This window comes from Equus asinus, chromosome 13 (assembly GCF_041296235.1).
Source record: "Equus asinus isolate D_3611 breed Donkey chromosome 13, EquAss-T2T_v2, whole genome shotgun sequence".
NCBI lineage: Eukaryota > Metazoa > Chordata > Mammalia > Perissodactyla > Equidae > Equus > Equus asinus.
Window position 1 is genome coordinate 29595236 of NC_091802.1, and position 20787 is coordinate 29616022.

At 51.0% G+C, this 20787-nt stretch overlaps 2 protein-coding genes across 6 annotated transcripts in view; one reads left to right on the top strand and one right to left on the bottom strand.

Annotated features, from left to right (window-relative positions):
• Nucleotides 1-7954: 7954 nt before the first annotated feature.
• Nucleotides 7955-16865, top strand: MPO (myeloperoxidase). 4 transcript variants are annotated; one of them, XM_014826980.3, is made up of 14 exons: nt 7955-8083; nt 8201-8278; nt 8429-8522; nt 8846-9021; nt 9243-9366; nt 9476-9605; nt 9691-9897; nt 10751-11069; nt 11873-12033; nt 13187-13442; nt 13916-14086; nt 14847-15084; nt 15802-16016; nt 16726-16865. In XM_014826980.3, exons 2-14 carry the CDS (start codon nt 8203-8205, stop codon nt 16731-16733), a joined length of 2175 nt encoding a protein of 724 aa, XP_014682466.2. In that variant the 5' UTR covers nt 7955-8083; nt 8201-8202; the 3' UTR covers nt 16734-16865. The 4 variants fall into 4 exon arrangements, with proteins under 4 accessions (XP_014682466.2, XP_014682476.2, XP_070339024.1 ...); XM_014826990.3 differs by having other exon boundaries at nt 7958-8100; XM_070482923.1 differs by lacking the exon at nt 16726-16865 and having other exon boundaries at nt 7958-8100; nt 15802-16163.
• A 1312-nt stretch (nt 16866-18177) lies between these two features.
• LPO (lactoperoxidase) overlaps nt 18178-20787 on the bottom strand; it is a 28972-nt gene continuing 26362 nt past the window's right edge. For both annotated transcript variants that reach the window (XM_044745811.2, XM_070482925.1), the window contains 3 exons: nt 20308-20481; nt 19122-19359; nt 18178-18915 (listed from right to left, as the gene is read on the bottom strand). In XM_044745811.2, coding sequence (XP_044601746.1) covers nt 18708-18915; nt 19122-19359; nt 20308-20481 — 620 coding nt within the window. In that variant the 3' untranslated portion in view covers nt 18178-18707. The remainder of the gene's footprint in view (nt 18916-19121; nt 19360-20307; nt 20482-20787) is intronic.

A 20787-nucleotide genomic window follows, 5' to 3' on the forward strand; every position in this document is an offset into this window, starting at 1 on the left:
GAGGCCACAGGGGCTACTGACAGTGTGATTAGTTGAGGTTCCATGTGGGGAGCAATGGCCTCAGTTGGCCATTGCACCTTCTCCTTCTCCCTGTGGGCCAAGGGGCAAAGGTGAGGATGTCTGCCTTTAGAGGGGAACAGTGGGAGTGGCAGCTTGGATCAGGGACCAGGCAGTACTTTAGGTGACGGGTGACACCTGGCAGAAACAAGGAGCATCACTGCCCAGGAGAAAAGCCACCAAACTGCAGCGTAAGTGTCCCCTCCGTCTCGTGGAAACTCTCCGAGTCAGCAGCAGCACCCACCCAGCGGTCTCGCAGGGCCTCTCAGGGACTAAGGCAAGGACACAGTTAAGACTCAACAGACAGACAATTTGGGAAGAACGGACATTTGAACAGTGTTGAGTCTTCTGACCTCTGAACAAAGTATCTCCATTTATTTAGGTCTTTCATTTCTCTTAGCAAGATTTTGTAGTTTTCAGTACAGATCTTCCTTTTTGTCAGATTTATCAGATTTATCCCTAGCTCTTTCATATTTTTGATGCCATTATAAGTGGAATAGTTATTTTACACTTCAGTTTCTGATTCTTTGTTGTTAGTATGTAGAAACACAACTGATTTATGTATTTGCCCTTGTATTCTGCAACCTTACCAAACTCACTTATTAGTTCTGCTAGTTTTTTTGGTAGATTCCTTAGAATTTTCTACATATGTGATCATATTGTATATAAACAAAGACAGTTTTACTTCTTCCTTTACATGTTGATGCCTTTAATTTCTTTTTCTTGCCTCACTGCCCTGGATAGAGCCTCCAGGACAGTGGTAAATAGAAACAACTGGAGCGGACGCACGTGCTTGGTTCCTGGTCTTAGGGAGAAAGCCTTCAGTCTTTCACCATGAGGGATGATGTTAGTGGCATGTTTTTTCATAGAAACACTTTTTCAGGTTTGAGGAAGTTCTATTCTTGGTTTGCAGAGAGGTTTATTTTTTATTTTTGTAATCAGTAGTGGATGTTGGATTTTTTCCAGTGATCTTTTTGCATCTACTGAGAGATCATATGGTTTTTCTTTCTTAGTTATGGCAAATTTCGTTGATCGATTTTTGAGTGTTAAACCAAGCCTACTTTCCTGGGATAAGTTCCATTTGGTCGTGAGCCGGGGGGAGGATGAAAGCCTTCCCTTGCATGTACTCCTCTTGTTTGGTTTGAGTAGTGTGTCCAGGGTGGAGATAAGGGGGTGGTGGCTGTGGTGGGAGACTCTAGAGTGGTGAGTCTCTGGGGTTATAGTCTGGGCTCATCCGTTTTCGATTTCTTCCCTATCCTCAAGTGGGGGACCTTACCCATTACAGAATCTCCATGTACCTCCGTCAAGGCAACAACTTCCCCTTAGGCCATCATACTCTCATCCTCGGGGCAGAGAAAAGGACCTGTTCTTTCCACTCCCTAACCTGACTGGCATCCAGCACCACTCTGTCACCCCCCTCCCTCCAAACTTCTGCTGGCCTTGAGGGGCCATTTTCCTACCTTGCATTTGCTACAGGAGAGCCACTGATCTGATGAGGGCAACATGGTGCAGAGAAGAGGGCATGACTAGAAAGCTCTCTTTAGCCCATCCCCTGCTGGAGACGCCTGGCCCTGCCCTCGTCCCCTCTTATTCTGTGTTCCCCTCTCCAGGTCCCAGCCTCTCCTGTCTCCCTCGGAGTTTCCCACAACTCTTGTTATTTTCTGCTCTCCAACAATTTTACTTCCGTGTTTCACTTCTGTGACATCTCCGCGTTCAGGTTTGGCTGATGGATCCTGCATCCCATGTTAATTCTGCTTTGCCTGAAATAGGGGTTAGTTTCAGGAACTGGAAGTCTACTTGTAACAGAGAACTTCACAGCAATACTAGATGCGTAAAGATAATGGAGCAGTATCTTCCAAGTGCTAAAGAGAAAGAAATCTGAACTTGAATTCTATACTTATCAGTCACATGATTGAAGCCTCTCACAGGGGAAAGGCTCACTCTCGAATACCACGTACTCTCATCTCAATCTTTGATAGTGTTTGGCTTCATATTAAGAAACCAAGGTAACAGTAATCCCAAACCGTTGATTATGCGAAACAAATCAAAATTTGCTACTTTGGAGGGTTGAGGTCGAGGGACAGATTATTCTTTCGTGATAAAATTATTATATTTCCCTGGTAAAACTTTCAGAGGGGCATGATTATAAAGTAAAAGCCTCCTCAGTCCTTTCATTTCCATTACCCAAAGGTAGCCACCGTTAATAGGCTTCTGTGCCTGCTCCCAGAATTTTCTATGCATACTATTTAAATACACGTGGGTGCGCATGCATACATGTGCCTGTATATGTGCATGTCTGTGTATTTTGCATGAATCGCAACATGCTGTATACAGTGTTTTCTAACTCTCTCTTTTCTTTTAGCGACATATTTTTGTATATTGCTATGTATAGATCCCACTCATTAGTTTTAAAGGCTTCATAAAACACCATTATGTGGATGTACCAAAATGTGGCAAAATTTTTTTGAAGGACGTTTGGCTGACGTTTGGCTCGTTTCTTGTCTTTTGACTGTGGCAAAACGAGGCTGAAATGAACACCCTTGTGCAGATATCTTTATGCTTTCCTAAGAATGCATCTGAGGCATAAATTCCCTCCTGGAAGGAGAATTGCTGAGTGAGAGCAGATGTGCATTTTGGATTGTGACTGACATTGCCATCCCATGGTGTGGGCCAGTCTACACTTTTTCACATGCAGTCTGGCGGTGGCTTTATAGTTCTTTAAAATTTTAACTAACCTGATTAGTAAAGATGATACTGAATTCTTTTACTTTGAGTTTAGTGCTTATTTTTATGTTTTTTTGTACAACTCTGTCTCATGAAAGCTTCTACCCTCCCCACCCCCACCAATAACCACAAGTATAAAGGGAAAAACCTGAACAACCATTAAACATTTGTCTAAACATGTAATTTAACTTGTCTTTATCTTTACAATACTACCCTAAAGAAATTTGGAAACCATTATTTGGAACTAACAAAAGCTTAAATATTCACTCTTTTAAAAAATTTTATCTTCTTCATTAAATAGAGTGTGCAACTGTTTTAGAATGGTGAGTTAAAAATGTCCAAATTTATAAATTGAATTGAGTACAATAACAATAAGAATCTCAATAGGTTTTCTCATGGAATTAGACTTTCGAAAATTCATAAGAAAGAGTAAATATATTACAGTGTTGAAGATTCTTTTGCAAAAGAAAAATGAGGAAGGAGAATTTATCTCACCAGAAATCAAAACATATTAGAAAGTTATGGTAATTGCAGAGATGAGGTATTGACATAGGAATTGATAAACAGATCAGTAGATCAGTAGAATAGAATAATCTAGAAATATACACACATTTATGGTAAACAATAAAAGTAGTATCTCAATTCAGTGGAGAAATGACAGATTATTCAACTAAAGGTGTTGGGACAGCTGGTTATCCATTTGGAAAAAAATAAAGGTAACTCCCCACCTTATACTATTCACACACAAAAATTCCAGATGCTTTTGTGAACTAAATATGAAAAATCAAAGAATTAAGGTATTAGAAGATTATATAGGAGAATATGTGTATGATCTTGAAGAAAGGAAGAGGCTCCTGAACAAGTCTGAAAAGCAAATTCTTAAAGGAAAATATTGATAAATTTGACCACTTCTAAAATTAAGATACTATAAGAAACATAAATGAAAAATGACAGATTGGAAAAAAATATCAGCAACATACATAACAGCTGAAGGATTAATGTGTATCCAGAATATATAATAACTTCTACAAATCAATAAAAGTGTCACAATCCAATAGAAAAATGGAGAAAACCAAATGCAGGAAATTTACAGAAGGGGTAATACAAATAAAAAGATGCTCAGTCTCACTATTAATTAAAGAATTAAAAATTGACCCAATAACATGACTCCAATCTTTGCTCATGGGAATTTTACAAAGTTTGGAGGACAGTTTGGCAATATCTATTAAAAATTTTAAATGCACAAAACCTGTGGCCCGCTTCTCAACCTTAACCCTGGAGAACATGTGTGTATGTACGAAGAGGCCTCTTGCTGCACTGTTTTCATAATGAAAAAATAGAAAACGTCTACTTCCATCACTGGAGAAATGGCCGTGTAATGGCAGTATAGCTCAATGAAGGAACACTATGTAACAGTTAAAAAAGTGAGATTGTTCTCTCAGTAGCACATGATCGATTTGTGCAATGTTTCGTTGAGTGAGAGAAACACGTTGCCGAACAATATGTATAATGTGATGTTATTTATGGAAAAATAAAGAAAGAAGAATATGTCCCACAGATCCATATATATGTATGAGCATAAAGTGAAAGGTTTGGAAGGACGAACAAGAATGACTAGAGTGTTTACGTCTAAGGGGTGGAGGAAGGGGACAGGAATTGGAGATGGTGTAATACCCTAACCAAAGGGGAGCTTTAACCTGACAATTTTATTCAAAATATATCCAGGTATTACCTGTATAAACCAAACTTAACTTTTAAAATTGTAAGGAGGGAGGTCTTTGGACTAGGTGCACTTAAGTCTGTCTGAGGAGTCATTGTCCCCTCCGCCCCCTCCCCAGCTTCCACGGCCGCCTCCTCTCCAACCCCACACAGACAGGAAGTCTGCCTGTAATCCCAACTGAATTGTTTCCTAAACGGCATTAAGAAAGAACAAGCTGTTTTGCAAGCAGCAGCAGAGAGGGCCCGTTATCCCACAGGCAGTTGGAGTTCACCCTGCAGGTGGGGACGTTTGGGAAAAGTAAGTGAGGAGAAGGGAGGGCAGGGTGTGTGGGGGTGGGTGGGGACTCCCTCAAAGGACTATAGTCTTGAGATGCAGCAGTTTCAGCACTGCCCTCCAGAGGCCACCCCCACGATGGGGAGCTAAGGGGTAATTTCTGGCACAAGGCTTGTTTGGAATAGCTCCGCAGGCAGACATTTTCTCCTTCTGGTTACTCTGCCTGCTGAGAGTCCCTGTGAGCCTCAAATACACCTGGGCCAGAGAAATAGGGACTAGAGGAAGGATCAACAGAGGCACAGACCGGGCAGACCTGCAGGGATCCCTGTTATTGAGTTGGAAACATCATAAAGTCACAGAGCATCTCAAGCCCCTATACACAAATGCAGGCCCAGAGCCCCAGCCCGGAGCCAAAGGCAGGTGGTTTGCGGATTACACATCTTGAGAATTCTCCCATCTCTACGTGGGTGGAGAGTGAAGGGCATTTTCCTGCCATTCTTTGAGAAGGCTTTAGTTTTTCAAAGAATTATTGCCTTGTCGCCACCCATGAGCAATCAGGGCAGGCCTTTCGACACCTGTGAATCATTGCAAAGCCACTGGCCTGGCTCTCCGCCTCTGGGCCTGCCCTGCCCAGTGCCCCCCTCCACTCTGCTGCTGCTTTCTAACATGCAACTCCGACCATGCACTTCACAGCCTTCATGGCTCCCCGGAGCCTTCAGGACAAGAACTTCTCAGTAGGTCAGCAAGGGTGTTGGTCCTGGGCCTCTGCCTGCCCTACTAGCCTCATCCTGCCCCACCCTTGCCCCACATTGGAACTGTCTGAAGGAAGCCCACTTGTGTCAAGGCCTTTGCTATGTCATTCTCTGGGCCCAGAATGTTCTTCCTCCCTTGTCTACTTGGTCAACTTCTAAACATTCTTCAAGATGGTCTCAAGCACCAGCTCCTCAAGAAAGCCTTCCTAGGTGCCCCCACTTGGTCTAACTGCTCCTCTTTCATGCTCCCAAAGAACCCTGCACAAGGTTCTTTGGATAACATTGGTTTGCCTTTCTGCGTCCTCCTGTGCGATTCTTGAGAACAAGGCCTGCACTTTGCTCAGTGGAGGATGCCCAGTGGCCAGCACAGCACCTGGCACCTGACAGCTAGATTATTCTGAACTGTGCCACACTGTTGCCCTTGGCAAAGTCATTTCCTCCCCTGGGCTCTGTCTTTCTCATCTGTGCTATGAGGGGCTTGTATGAAATGTCTCTTCCCTCTCGAGCGTCAACAATTCCCCTAAAAGTGTAAAAGGACAATAATTGTCAGAGTTGATGAGAGCGATGGGGAACAGGTGCTCCTAGGCATGGCTAACGGGAGGGTGACGCGCAATCTTCATGAGGCCCCTTGACAATTTTTTTAAAAAGCCTTAAAAATGTGGATAACCAAATATGCAGCAATTTTGCTTCTAGGTCTTCTTGCCTAAAGAAATGATTGACGATCTGACTGGAGATTTAACTCCACAGATGCTGATCCTAGTACTGCCTCTAATAGCGAAAACTGGAAACAACCCAAGAATCTAACGAGAGAGGATTCGGAAATAAATCACAGCACTCCATACAAAATATTATGCAGACATAAAAGTGAAGTAAATCTGTATTTATTGACATAGAAAGATGTCCAGGCTAAATTTTTAAGTACTAAAAATAGGTTGTAAAACAATATTTAGAGTAGGTTCTTATCACTGTTTACAATACATCTTATATCTACACATAGGATAGCAAACTATTAAGTGGTGTTATTGGTGAATGGTAGGATTACGCGAAATTATTTTCCTTCCTGCTTCTTATTTATGTGCAAAACAATGACAAATCTGGAAAGAAAAAGAAAATTACCCACAACCTCACTTGATTCTAAGCAATTTTGATTTATTTTTATTTTTGCTTGTGTTCTCTGACTTTTCATGAATAGAAATATACTACTTATAGGATTAAAAATGTATTTTCAAAAGTCTGTAAAATTCTAGAACCTGATTCACAAAGAGCCACTTTTCCAAGTTCACACATAGCTAGGAACTGGCAGAGCAAGGCTGGAAGAACAGCCTTCTCTCATGGACCCCGGGGTCCACTTCCCAGAGGGTGACAGGATCTCTGGGCACATTGGAAAGGTATTCTCGGTGTTTCGCTGTCCCTTGTTCTTTGGCCAAGATGGTTTGGGCATAGAAGACAAGAGTGAGGGCAGGCAGGTGGCTGGAGTAGGAGGTGTGGCTAGACAAAACAAGACATGGGAGCCCAGCCTGACAAGAGCCCAGGGAGGTGGACAAACACAGTCATTAGAACTTTTCCTGCCACAGAATGGCAGCCCTTTGCCAGACTTCTTCAGAGGAGAAACTTCCCGTCTTCTATTTCAGAAAGATCCTAAAGTTCAACCCCAATCCTCCTAAACTGCACTGACCTTGTCCCAGAGAGACCCTGGGCTGCGTCACCCAACTGACCACTAACCACAAGCAGTTCTGCTTTCTCCTGGTTCCTGAAATCCGGGAGCAGAGGGTGGGGGTGTTGGAGACAGCCCTCTACCAAAAACCAAGAAGAAAGGGGAGGGGGAGGGGGATAGAGGAAGTTACCTTGTCCTAAGCCCACAGTCTCCAGGGTCTTCTTTCCTGTGAAGCCAACCGTCTCCAGTCAGATTTCCTGTCCCTTTAACCCTCACCAAAAATGAGGGGCTACCCCTCAACTAAGGTTGGCTGCAGGGACCAGGTTACTGTTGGGGGTGGGGGCAGCCTTTTGGGGCTGACTGGATCATCATCACTCCAGGTGCCCCCCTCACCTTCCCTCCTCCTCTGGGGTGACTCAATTTTCCACAGCTCCTTAGGGTGTTGGCTCCTGACTTTTGCCCCTTTCAAAGGAAGCCTGGATGCTCAGTTTAACCGAACTGTGCAGGGGGGTTAGCTGTCTGTACCCTCTGGGGAAAGCACTGGTCTAGGCACACGGTGGGAGCTGAGGAACTCTGGGGTGGGGGTGCTAAGTTCAAAGGCTGGAGATAGTTCTGGTCCCTGATTTTTGTGCCCATCTCTTCCACACTAAGGACCTCTTTCTGTGCACCCCAGCCCCAGCGGGGGAGGAGAGTTCAGTCTCCAGGGGCGGGCCTCATCCGCCCCACGCCTCCCCCAGCTTGGAGGACATAAAAGCCTAGATCCAGCCGAGGGGCGCTGCCCATGCTGGGTGCACTCCGGAGGTGGGGTCGTGCGGGCTGAGTGACTGAAGCTAGCGAAGAAGGGGCACTGTGGACCCTTCCCTCAGGAGGCCTGGACTCTGTCTGTAGGCAGGACCCACGGAGGTGGGACTGGGCTCAAGGTGGGATTGAGGAGCCCAGGAGGAGAGGGAGGGTGGGGCTTTCTTCTCCCAAATGCACTGTGGGCTTTGGACACTTACTGCACCTGCGGTCTTGTTGCAGAGATGAAGCTGCTCCTGGCCCTAGCAGGGCTCCTGGCCATTGTGGCCGTGCCCCAGCCCTCCGAGGGCGCCACTCCAGGTAACAGTTCAGAAAGAAGGGAAAAGGTGGTGTGTTGGGGATGATTCTCCAACCCAGGGATTCCTTCCCTCAACGCGTCCCACTCTGGCTCTGGGGCCTGATCAGGGGCTTTGGGCTCCTTCCTGACCTTGTGACCTCTATTCTGGGCAGCTGTCCTGGGGGAGGTGGACACCTCCGTAGTGCTGACTTGCATGGAGGAGGCCAAGCGGCTAGTGGACAAGGCCTACAAGGAGCGGCGGGAAAGGTGAGGTGCTGGGCACTGCCTAGCTCTGGGCAAGGCCGTCCCAAGCCTTTCAGAAAAGGAACAGGCATGGAGAGTTTGCAGGTGGTGGTGGGGCCCTCTGGCTGTCAGTCTTTGTGTCTTTGGGTGTGAGGACATCTTCAAAACCAGCCCTCTCGTGGCCTTACCTCTGTCTGGATGACTAGGCCCATACCCTGTTTATAAAGAGAAACCTTCTTCCGGTCTGTGGGTCTGTCTACACTGTCCTGCGTGTCCATCCCCTGGGCTGGGGCTCTGCTGAGTGTCTCTGCCTGTCTTCTCTGGCCCTCACTCTTCTCCAAATTTAGCATCAAGCAGCGGCTTCGCAGTGGCTCGGCCAGCCCCATGGAACTCCTGTCTTACTTCAAGCAGCCAGTGGCAGCCACCAGGACAGCTGTGAGGGCTGCTGACTACCTGCACGTGGCCCTAGGCCTGCTGGAGAGGAAGCTGCGGTCCCTGTGGTCAGGGCCCTTCAATGTCACTGGTACTCTTGCCCCTACAACCCCAGCCCCCAGCTCCACTAATGACCCTCCTAGTGACTCCAGCCACCTGGCAGCGATCCCCCCAACTCCTCCTTCTGGGGAGTCTCAGGGGCATCCTAGCGCCCCCTCTTTGTCCTCAGACTGCTCCCCCAACCAAGGCTCCCCAGCCTAGGATGGGAAATGGGGTCTCAGCTCCCACAACCCTCTTTCACCCGCCCTTCAGACGTGCTGACACCCGCCCAGCTGAATCTGCTGTCCAAGTCGAGCGGCTGCGCCCACCAGAACGTGGGTGTGAGGTGCCCGGAGAAGGACAAGTACCGCACCATCAGCGGGCAGTGCAACAACAGGTGCGGCCGGTTGGAGGCGGCCCCTCGGTGGGCGGCTCAGGGCGGAGTCCCTGGTCCCAGGCCGGCCCGCGGCGCCACCTGGTGTCAGCTCCCTGTCCTCCCCCCGCAGACGCAGCCCCACGCTGGGAGCCTCCAATCGCCCCTTTGCGCGCTGGCTGCCGGCCGAGTATGAGGACGGCTTCTCGCTGCCCTTCGGCTGGACGCCCGGGGTCAATCGCAGCGGTTTCCCAGTCCCCCTGGTGAGCACTGGCCGGCAGAGGGGACAAGGCCAGGCCCGATGCCGCGCGGGGCCCGAGACGGTCCCTGACACCCCGTGTCCCGCAGGCTCGCGCCGTATCCAACGCCATTGTGCGCTTCCCCACGGAGCAGCTGACCCCGGACCGGGAGCGCTCGCTCATTTTCATGCAGTGGGGCCAACTGCTCGACCACGACCTCGACTTGAGCCCTGAGCCAGCCGCCCGGGTCTCCTTCATCACTGGCGTCAACTGCGAGACCAGCTGCCTGCAGCAGCCGCCCTGCTTCCCGCTCAAGGTTCTCCCTTCTTCCCGCTCACCGCTGCCTGCCTGGTGGGGAAATGGTGCCTGTTCATGGAAGTGGCCACCTCCCTCTGTGCCCAGGTTTCCTTCCCCAGCTCCTGAGTGAGGCTGGCCCTGCCCACCCATCCTTCCTCCTCTCGGCTGAGGACCTTCCCACCGTCCCTTAAACATGTGTGTGTAGATTCCCGGTGCTCAGTCCTTCTTCCTCCCCACAGAGGGGCACCTCCTCGCAGCCCACATAACACAGAGCCTGGGTAGTGGGGTAGGAGCAGGGCTGAGAGTGGCCTGGTTGGTTGAGGCACATGCTGAGTAGGGAGAAGAGGAGAGAAAGGAAGGAGAATCCCAGAGAGAGGGAGAGAAAGAGGCAGACAGGGGCCAGGAAAGGGATAAGGAAGAGAACTAAGAGTGTGGAGACCACATCTGGAGAACAGTGGGGAAGAGCAGACACAGAGGAGAGGCAGAGAGAGAAAAGGGAGGTTGGGGGGGGGGTGGGGGGAGGTGGGGGGGTGGTCAGTGGACTGACAGGCCACCTCTGGGCCCCACCCCCGCCCCACCCCTGCATTGCCCAGTCAGTGTTCAAGTCATCATCCCTGAAGCTCAGAGCGCTCTGCTGGTGGGAACTCAGGCAGTAATCCCTTGTGGGCCTTGAGAGGCCTCCCTGCAGGCTGAGGGGGCCAGAAGTCCTGAGGAATCCCCCCTTTTGGTGTCTGGGTCTCGCCTTCTGCTCCTGGACTCCAGGCTGCTTCTGAGGTGGTACCAAGGTCTTCAGCAGGTGGACAGGTGGAGAGACACTCCTGCCCACTGTCCCTCCCCTCGGTGAGCCAGCCCGGTCTCTCTCTGTGCTGCAGATCCCGCCCAATGACCCCCGCATCCAGAACCAAAGGGACTGTATCCCCTTCTTCCGCTCCTCCCCAGCCTGCACAGAGAACAACATCACTATCCGCAACCAGATCAACGCGCTCACCTCTTTCGTGGACGCCAGCATGGTGTACGGCAGCGAGGACCCCGTGGCCATGAAGCTGCGCAACCTGACCAACCAGCTGGGGCTGCTGGCCATCAACACACAATTCAGTGACAAGGGCCGGGCCCTGCTGCCCTTTGACACCCTGCACGATGACCCCTGTCTCCTCACCAACCGCTCTGTGCGCATCCCTTGCTTCCTGGCAGGTCAGTCCTGGGTGGGGACCTGGGATGGCACGGGGGTGCTCTCTGCTGGAGCCATAGTGGGCCTGTTTGTGAGCACCTGGTGGGTTTGCATTTAGAGAGACTTTGATCTCACCAACTTCAGGATATTAATCCAGTTGCCTTGGTGACAAGTTGGATGGAGCCAGACAGGCAAAAAAACAAAACCAACAAAAAACAAAAACCCAAACTTAGGAGACTCAGGGATGGCCAAGGAGCCTCCGTCCATCTGTCCATCCCTTTCTCTGTCTCTCTCTTTCCCTCTGGACTCTGGTAGAGAGGAGAGTTGCATTCCCCCTAGGGACAAGAAACTAAAGGGACAGAGAACAATGTGGCACCCCCACCCTCTAGAACCACATTATCCAATACAGTAGCCACTAGCCACATGTGACTATTTTCATTTAAATTTAGGTTAATTAACTCCATGTGTCTATGTGTGTGTTGGGTGGGAGGGTCCCATACAAAAAGGCATAAGCCATGGTCCTTGTCATCAAGGAGTCCCAGTCTCAGGGACGGGACGGTCGCAAGTCATGTGTCAGAGCTGATGCCTATTGAATGAACATCTCCGACCAGCAGTGCCCCTGAACAGAAGAAGCTATTTTGGTGGATTAGGGCATCAAGGGAGGCCTCCTAGAGGAGGTATACACTGAGTGTGGCGTGGAAAGATGGGTGGAGACAAGGTTTGGGTAGGAGGCATTTCAGGCCTTGGCTGGGGAGGTAGTGTCAGTGGAGAAAGTCCTGTCTGGGATGGAGGTTTTAGGAATAACAGTAGCTTATGCTTTCCCAAGGGGACACCCGCTCGAGTGAGATGCCTGAGCTCACCTCCATGCACACGCTCTTTCTGCGGGAGCACAATCGTCTAGCCACGCAGCTCAAGCGCCTGAACCCTCGCTGGAATGGAGAGAGGCTCTACCAGGAAGCCCGGAAGATCGTGGGAGCCATGGTCCAGGTAGGCAGTCCTGAGTTTCGGTGATGCCAGGGGTCAGGCAGACTTGGGATCCAAATGTACCTCTGCCACATCCTAGCTGTGTGACCTTGGGCAAATTAACCCTCCGTTTCTTCATCCGCGATGCTATAAGGAGTAAAGGACGTATATGAAAACACCTGGCAGACAAGGGTTACTTGCCTTCCATCCCCTCCTTCTCAGGCTTGCTCCCCTTTCTTCTGTCCTGTCCATCAGGAATGGGATTGGGAGGATTGAGTGGGTGGGTCTAAAGCGCCTGGTGCATAGCAGCTGTTCAGTAACTGCCTCTCCTTTCCTTCATCTCCTCGGCACTCTCGCTCCTTTGCACACTCACCTCTTGTTTTTGGCTCTATCATAGCTCCCTGATCTCCTTATTCTTATTTACCCCTGAGCAATGATCCTGGTTCTCTCTCCCAACTTTTGATGCTCCAGCACCCCCACCCTGTCCCCAAGATATAAACACAGATAGAAATACACCTTTTTAAGACTCCTAGACTCTGGACAGGGAAAGGGTTGCATTGGCTGAGGGTGAGTTTCTGATTTACACTAAGAATTTAAGTGAGATTCATTTAAGCCTCAGAGGAAATTCCAGAGTCTAGAATCTAGAGTGAGACTGTTCCACGCTTCTCCTTTCACTGGGGGAAATCATGTAGGGTGGCCCCTTTCCTTCTTTTCTCTCCTCCTTCCACAAACATATATTGAAACCTATTGTGAGCCAGGCACTTGCTGGGCACTGAATAAATGTCAAGAGAAATGAGATACAACCCTTACCCTCAAGGAGCTTATAATTAGTAGGAGAAATGAGCTATTAATAACCCAAGGACAAGGCAGCTATTGCAACGACTAACAAAGCCCTTTGTTATTTAATCCTCTAAGGCAGATGGCAGTATAATTACCCTTAGTTTACATTTGAGGAACTGGGGCTCAGAGAAGTTAATAACTGGCCCAAGGTCACACAGCCAGCAAGCAGAAGAGCTCTGTTTATGCCTCTCAGTGACATGCGGTTAGACACAGATCCAGTGCTGTGGGAAGCAAATCCCTGGCCATAGACAAAGGAAGGACCCCCCAAGCCAGGAGCAGGTAGAGAATCTGCAGGGAGGGGTGAGTGGAGAGGCCACTCTGAGTGACTTTTCTTTAGATCATCACTTACCGGGACTACCTGCCGCTGGTGCTGGGGCCAGAGGCCATGAGGAAGTACCTGCCCAGGTACAGATCCTACAATGACTCAGTGGACCCTCGTATCGCCAACGTCTTCACCAACGCCTTCCGCTATGGGCACACCCTCATCCAACCCTTCATGTTCCGCCTGGACAATCAGTACCGGCCCATGCAGCCCAACCCCCGGGTTCCGCTCAGCAGGGTCTTTTTTGCCACCTGGCGGGTAGTACTGGAAGGTGAGCAGGACCGAGGTCAGCAAAGAGTGGGCTGGCAGCTGAGAGTGGGGTGGGGAGGGGCTTGGCCACGGGGAGCTAGGGTGGGAGAAATCCTCTTTTCTTCCATCTTCGGGGATTGGTCTGGCTTTCCAGTCTCAGTTCACCTGACTCTTCTTCCACATCTAATAATAAAAGATGGGGTGGAGATGGCTCATAGGGAGCTGGCTCCTTCCTGTGTGTTGTGACTCTCAGTGACCTAGGAGACCAGGAGCTGGGTGCATCCCAACCTTGCAAGTCTGAATGGCATAATGCTCCGAGACCTCGATGCCCTGGTGAGGACCTGCCCACGGGGGCCACCTTGGCACCAGGAGCTGCGTGTGCCCAGCCTTCTTCTGCAATCCCTTCTACTCCACCTTGGACTTGTCCCTGACTCCAATCTGAGCTCTGATACTTGAGCCAGATACTTCCCCTAATCTTGCTCCTCTTGCCCGCAGGTGGCATTGATCCCATCCTCCGAGGCCTCATGGCTACCCCTGCCAAGCTAAATCGCCAGAACCAAATTGTGGTGGACGAGCTCCGGGAAAGGTTGTTTGAGCAGGTCATGAGGATCGGGCTAGACCTGCCTGCTCTGAACATGCAGCGCAGCCGGGATCACGGCCTCCCAGGTGAGGGGCTGCAGGAGTGCCCCCCCACTACCCCACCTCCCACTCCAGGGCCCTGCCCTCTCCAGTGCCCCTGGCTGCCCAGGGCTTCCCCCAACCCCAGCACCTTGCTCTTAGGAAGTGGTCTGAGGTCAGGCCCCTACCTTCCCCTGGGCCCGCCTGGTCCATTTTCAGCTCCTCCTGGCCCCCTTCGTGTAGCTGTAACCCTCAAACCTGAAGCATCATCATAATAACAAGTCTCCTCCCTGCCATAGTCTGTGAGCATCTGTGTTCATCATCATTTCATTTCACTTTATTTTACATGAACTTGGAAGGGAAGAGAGTGTTATCACTTCCATTTTACTGATGAGGAAACTGAGGCTTAGAGAGATTCAAAACCTGCCCAGGTTATCCGGCCAAATCAGTGAGAGCTGGAATTTGAACTCAGATCAGCCTAACCCTAAAACCTGTGCCTGCATTATCAGACAGATGATGTGGCTGAGACTTCTAGATATGCTTCACTCCTCACAGTTCTGAGATCTTCAGAGGGGAACAGTGAGATGTCTCTATTCTTGGACCTGGCAGGAGTTATGGCAATTTGCCTTAGGGTGGGAGGGCAAGGGGGAGAGATTGGGTCCTGGAGAGGCCCAGCTGTCCCTCTGGGCTGAGCCAAGGGTCCTGTGTCCTCCTCCCCCTCATGTACCTCTGTACGTGGCCTTGGTGTGTTGGGAAGGTGGGTTTTCTGGGACCGACCCACAGCCACTTCTCTCCTCCCCTCATGCAGGGTACAATGCCTGGAGGCGCTTCTGCGGGCTCCCGCAGCCCAGCACGGTGGGCGAGCTGGGCACAGTGATGAAGAACATGGACCTGGCGAGGAAGCTCATGGAGCAGTATCGCACGCCTGACAACATCGACATCTGGATGGGAGGCGTGGCCGAGCCCCTGGAGCCCAAAGGCCGTGTGGGCAAGCTCCTTGCCTGCCTCATCGGGACCCAGTTCAGGAAGCTCCGCGATGGTGATCGGTGAGGAGGCAGGCCGAGCAGCCCAGGCCTGTTGTGTGGCTGTGGGTCTATCCTTGAACCTCTTGGGTTCCTCCTATGAAATGAAGGGCTAGAAGGAACCTGTGACTTTCCAGTGGGTTCCGGGGAGACTCAAGGTCATCTCTAACGTGCTCTGAATCTGTTGGGGGTGCAGCAAGCAGGGACATGAACCTCTCCGTGTTTCATGGTGCAGCCGTGGTACCGTCTTTCACTATTGAACTGTCCCATCCTTGCTTTCCCATGTTTTTTTCTAGTGTCATTTCATGGTGGTTTTGACATCTACCATACCCAGTTCTCAGCTAGCCTGTATTGTACCTTTGGGAAAATTAGGAAATGGTGTCCCTCTCTGGGTAGACAAATTAAAAACCACCTCCAAGATTCTCTCCACCCCCATGGATGCAGCCCCGGGCCAGGGCACAGGACTTTGTGAGCGAGTGTGGGCCCAGCTCCCTGTCTAGCATTAGTGGTGCCCCGGAGGCCACTGGGATGGGGGGAGCCAGGCAGCCGTGCTTTACTCTGCACTGTGAGGGGGGCTCTCCTTGTTTGAAAACCCCTGGGCTGCCCGAGGCCTGGGGCTCTCCCATGCTGTACAGTGGCTGTCTGCTGTGATCCCCCTGCAGCTGGGGAGCAGCTCAAGCCAGCTGGTGCCATCCCAGCCCAGGACAGCCTCAGGGCAATGTCGTGGGTGTTCCCATGCAGGTTTTGGTGGGAGAACAAGGGAGTGTTCAGCACGCAGCAGAAGCGGGCCCTGGCCAAGGTCTCCTTGCCTCGCATCATCTGTGACAACACAGGCATCACCACCGTGTCCAAGAACAACATCTTCATGTCCAAAACATTCCCTCGGGACTTTGTCAACTGCAGTACACTGCCCACATTGGACCTGTCTTCCTGGAGGGAGAGGGACTGGAGGCTGGGTAAGGGGGTGCTGCGGTGAGGTGGAGGCTGGGCTGGCCAATTGGAACCACAGAGATCTCCCTTACCTAGGCGAGCCCATCCTTGTTCTGGTGCCAGCTGAGCAAACGAATGGCTAGACATTCATTCGTGTGTGTGTGCGATGTTTATAAATTGCATTTCATATGTGTACGTTGTGATCGTGGATGGTGTTTCATGTGCTGTGTATGTGTGTCATTTCTGTGATGGTGTGTGGCTGTTTATGTGAGTATTAAGCACATGGAAGGCAGCAAAGTGGCTTGGAGAGGAGCACAAGCTTAGGAGCCAGACTTCTTGGGTTCAAATCCTGGCTCTGCAGCTTCCCAGCTGTGTGACCTTGAACAAAGTACTCAACTTCACTAAGCCTCAGTTTTCTTCTTTGTAAATAACAGCTATCATGGCTCCTCAGAAGGCCCATTTGCATCCTCTAGTTCTTTGTTTATTAGCACTTACTATCTGCCGGGCACTGTGCTAGGCATGGGAAACATACAGAGAATGTTGGGCACCGTTTCTGCCTCATGGCCCTTGCACATTGACAGTGTCCCACTTAGCAGAGGTGAACCAGAGACCTCTGGAGGACCGGCCATTAGCGGTTGGGCTGTGCCTTATGGTTGAGTTATGGGCCCAGTGGAGCCAGGCTCAGTCTGTGGCTCCCCTTTTGCTTTCTTACCTTGTTCTCTTGCTTATTCACAGGAGCCTGACTGGAGAGGAACTGGGACCCACGGGCCCTTTTGTACCATTTGTTTGTACCAGACATTCATGATAATAAAGAGCCACTTATGGGGATCTTTACTCTGTCTGTGTCTGCACTGGGGCTGGAGCCTTAGCATGAAGCTGGCTCTGGGCTCTGAACTTGAAGGAGTGTGGTCTGTGCTTCAGGGCCCTGCGTCTTCTGAACTAGGGGTGAGGGCAGTGGGAGTCCTCCTTTGGCTGATCTGTACATGGAAGGCAATGAGTTCCTAGAAGCCTAGGGACCAGGGCAAACCAAGCAGACCCTCTTCCCTCACCTTCCACCCACACCACCCCGGAGAACAGGGAGCGTGGTCACTAAGCCCTTATGCTTATTTACTGCTCTGGCTAATATTTGCTACATGCTCACTCTGTGTCAGGCCTGTGCCAGGTGCTGGGAAACAGAGGGTCAAAACGCTGTCCTGTGGGAGAGAAAGAGCAGAGGTGTGACGGGAAGGTAGGCCCTCCCCAGTTGACAAGACCTCTGGATTCTGCATCCCTGCAGCCTGGCACCATGGTTCAGAGGCCTTCAAGACAGCAGACTCCTTCTCACTTTTGGCTTCACGTGGCCAGGTCCCCAAAGCAGGGAGAGCAGAAGGAGGGTATTTCCCTAATCTTGTCTGGAGCTTGGTCCCTTTATCTGACGGATGAATTCCCTCTCCCTTCCTTCCCTTCTTCCCATATTTGGGGAGGGGCACCCGCAGCTGGGAGCCTGAAGGTGTGCAGGATGCTGGGGCTAATGTACCCATAGGAGCCCCAGGCAACAGTAGGATCTCGCCATGGCAGGGTAAATACTGCTCACCTCCATCTCACTGATGACGAGAGGCATGCCAGACAGGTGAAGGGACCCATCCAGGCTTCGAAGAAGTGGGTGCCAGAGCCAGGGCTGCAGCCCAAGTCTGGCTCCTGGGCTCTTCCCACAGGAAGACTAAGTGCCTCTCACCCCCACCCCATCAGTCAGGGTACCTGGAGGCCCCGGCTACACTGACCTTACTTGGAGGGTCATTTTAAAAGAAGAAAACATGAATATGTATTGGGCAGCCGCACAAGGAATATTCTGGAGCTGCCCCTTCAGAGGCCTCAGAGGCTCCCAGGATTACCCCAGAAGAGGGTGTTTCCCAGAAGGGCCCCTGGAAGGGATGGGAACTTGAGCTGTCAGGGAATCCAGGCTTGGATTTTCTCCCTGTTTGATCCTTTAGCACCACCCCAAGCCCTCTCTCTTGCCACTCCACGGCCATTACTTCTTTCCCCAGAGGCCCCTTGCAGCCTCCTTTTCTTTGAGAGGTCTTTGAAATCCCACCAAACCATGCCCTCTCACCCCACAGACTCAGGCACGCAGCATCTTAGTGGTTAGACAGGTCTGGACTGTAAACACGTCGTTACTTATTTGGCAGTGATCCCAAGGCCTGCCTTCCAGAAGGGGACAGTGTCATTGCCAGGATCTTTAGTCAATCATCAGATGTTTATTGAGCACTTACTGTGTGCCAAGCACTATGCTGGGTGGCACGCATGGAGACACTGGGAAGCAGGCTGAAGTCCCTGGCTCAGAAGCTTACAATCTAGTTTGAGAGGACAGGAGGAAAGATAGGGGTGCAAAGCCTTCAGCCAAGACTTGTTCCAGGGACAGGATGGGTGACATCTGGCAAGCTAGCCTGGAAAGGCATGTCAGAGGGTCTGTTCATGATAGAAGGGAGGATTTCCCAAGGCAGAGAGGATGGGGTGGGAGCAGTGGGATTCACTGGAAATCCCGCTGGAAAGGCTGAGGCGGCTGGCCTTGGGCTTGAGTGAGGTCTGCCTCTGGTGAATGTAGAGAGACCCAGAGGAGAAGAAGTGCTGGGCCTGGGGTGTGGCTGTCTCAGGGATGGGTCACCGAACTTGCTTGAAATGGTGTCGTGGACCAAAGGGATCTTTACTGAACAGTGTGGGAGGTTGTGGAATCAAGGCCCCTAATTCTCCACTGAGGTCCAGGGTGAGAGGTCCAGCTTATCAATGGCTGAGCAATCCACAAAACCATGGGGGTAGTGGTTGGCTCGGAATGGGTCCACTGGGACCTTGGTGATGTGGGTGTTGTCACAGACAAGGCGTGAGAAGGACACTTTCTGTAGAGAGTCTCGCTGCTTCTCAGTGAAGACACCAGGGTTCTCCCACCAGAACCTGCAGAGACAGAAGCCAGGTTTCTCCATACAGCCCAGCTGTTGGCCCCCCCCCCCCCGCACCCCCACACTGTGCCAAAGGGGAAGAAAAGAGGTCATTGGGAACATGCTGAGGTCTGGGTTAGTCCTCACAAAGGACGTCGTCGGGACACCCACCTCAGAGAAGGGTCTGCCCTCCCCCACCCTCCCCGCTGACGTCTCACTTGCCTGTCTCCATCACGGATCTGCTGGAACTGCTTCCCCAGGAGGCAGGCCAGGAGAGACCCCACCCGGCCCCTTTCTACCAGGGGCTCAGCAATGCCTCCCACCCAGATGTCAATGTTGTCAGGGGTCCTGTAGAGATCCAGTAATTTCTTAGCCAGCCTCTTGTTCTTCAGCACAGCGTCCAGCTCTTCCAGTGTCTGGGGTTGTGAGAGGTCGCAGAAGCCTCTCCAGGAGTTGTACCCTAGGGCAGACAGGCTGAAGCTGTCTCATCCCAGGGACTTCTCACCCGAAGCCCCACTTGGGGACATACCCACTCCAGCTCCATCAGCCCCAGAAAGCCTGGCCTCACAGCCTTTGGGACAGGGGAAGTGGTGGTCCATTGTTTTATGTCTGTGGCATTTTAGTCTCAGAGGGCTCATAGGTTATATGGTACTTACCGTGGGTCCAGGCACTATTCTAAGCACTGTACAAATACGTAAACTGAAGAACCAAGGTGTTAAGTAACTTGCCTAAGGTCACATAACTAGAAATGGCACAGCTGGGATTTGAACCCAGGCAGTCTGGCTCTTAGTTACAACATTAAATTGCCTTTCATGGGTACAAAAGAAAGGTCCAGTGGTCACTGGTTTCTCTCTATTCTCCTTTTCTTAATCTTTTCTGGGCTTTTAAACTGGTCTTATAAGTCAGTTGATCTCTTTTTCACTTGAGGCGCTCCAGGATAGCACCAGATATGTCTTCTTTCCTCTGCATTAGGGAGAATGGAAGATTCCACTTCACAGATGAGCACAGTGAGTTTTAAAAGCTGGCATCTCTGCCTTCTGTTTTAGAACTGATCAGGGGCTGGCCCTGTGGCCGAGTGGTTAAGTTCACGTGCTCTGCTTTGGCGGCCTGGGGTTCTCCAGTTCAGATTCTGGGCACGGACCTACACACTGATCATTAAGCCATGCTGTGGCCGCATCCCACATGGAGGAACTAGAATGACCCACAACTAGGATATACAACTAGGTACTGGGGCTTTGGGGAGGGGAAAAAAAAAGAGGAAGATTGGGAGAAGATGTTAGCTCAGGGCCAATCTTCAAAAAAAAAAAAAAAGACTTGCTAGAATTGATCAGACCCTCAGGATTATAGGTTATAGAAGAAAGTCCCCCTGGAACCCTAGGCCCTAGGCCCGGCCAGACCCCAGGCCCACCAGGCATCCCGTGGTCCCGGGAACGCTGTATGTTGATGGCAGCCAGGTCAAAGCCGTGGATCTTGTGAGTGGGCTGGAAGAGCTTGTTTCGCAGCTCTCCTGTCATCATTTTATTCTGATTCATCAACTTGGACTTCTTGGCCAAGAGGCCCCGCACCAGAGGGTCAATTCCACCTGCGAGGGAGACAGAGAGGCCATACTGGGGATGGGGTAGGGTGGGGACATCTTGCACTGCTAGCCCCTCCCTCCACCAGACGTTTTCTTTCAGGGGAAAGTAGGGCCAACTGAATGTCTCAGGCTGGAATGGGGAGAGAAGAGCATAATGCAGCCTGCAGGGGGTGCTGGGGTAGGGGTGGGACAGTCCAGACTGACTGGCTGGGGGTGGGAGAAAGGGGCATTCCTGGGATAATGGCATGAATATAAGCTTCAGGATTTTTTCCAAGCTCTAGTTCAGAGAGTTGGCTCCTTTTCTTTCCATCT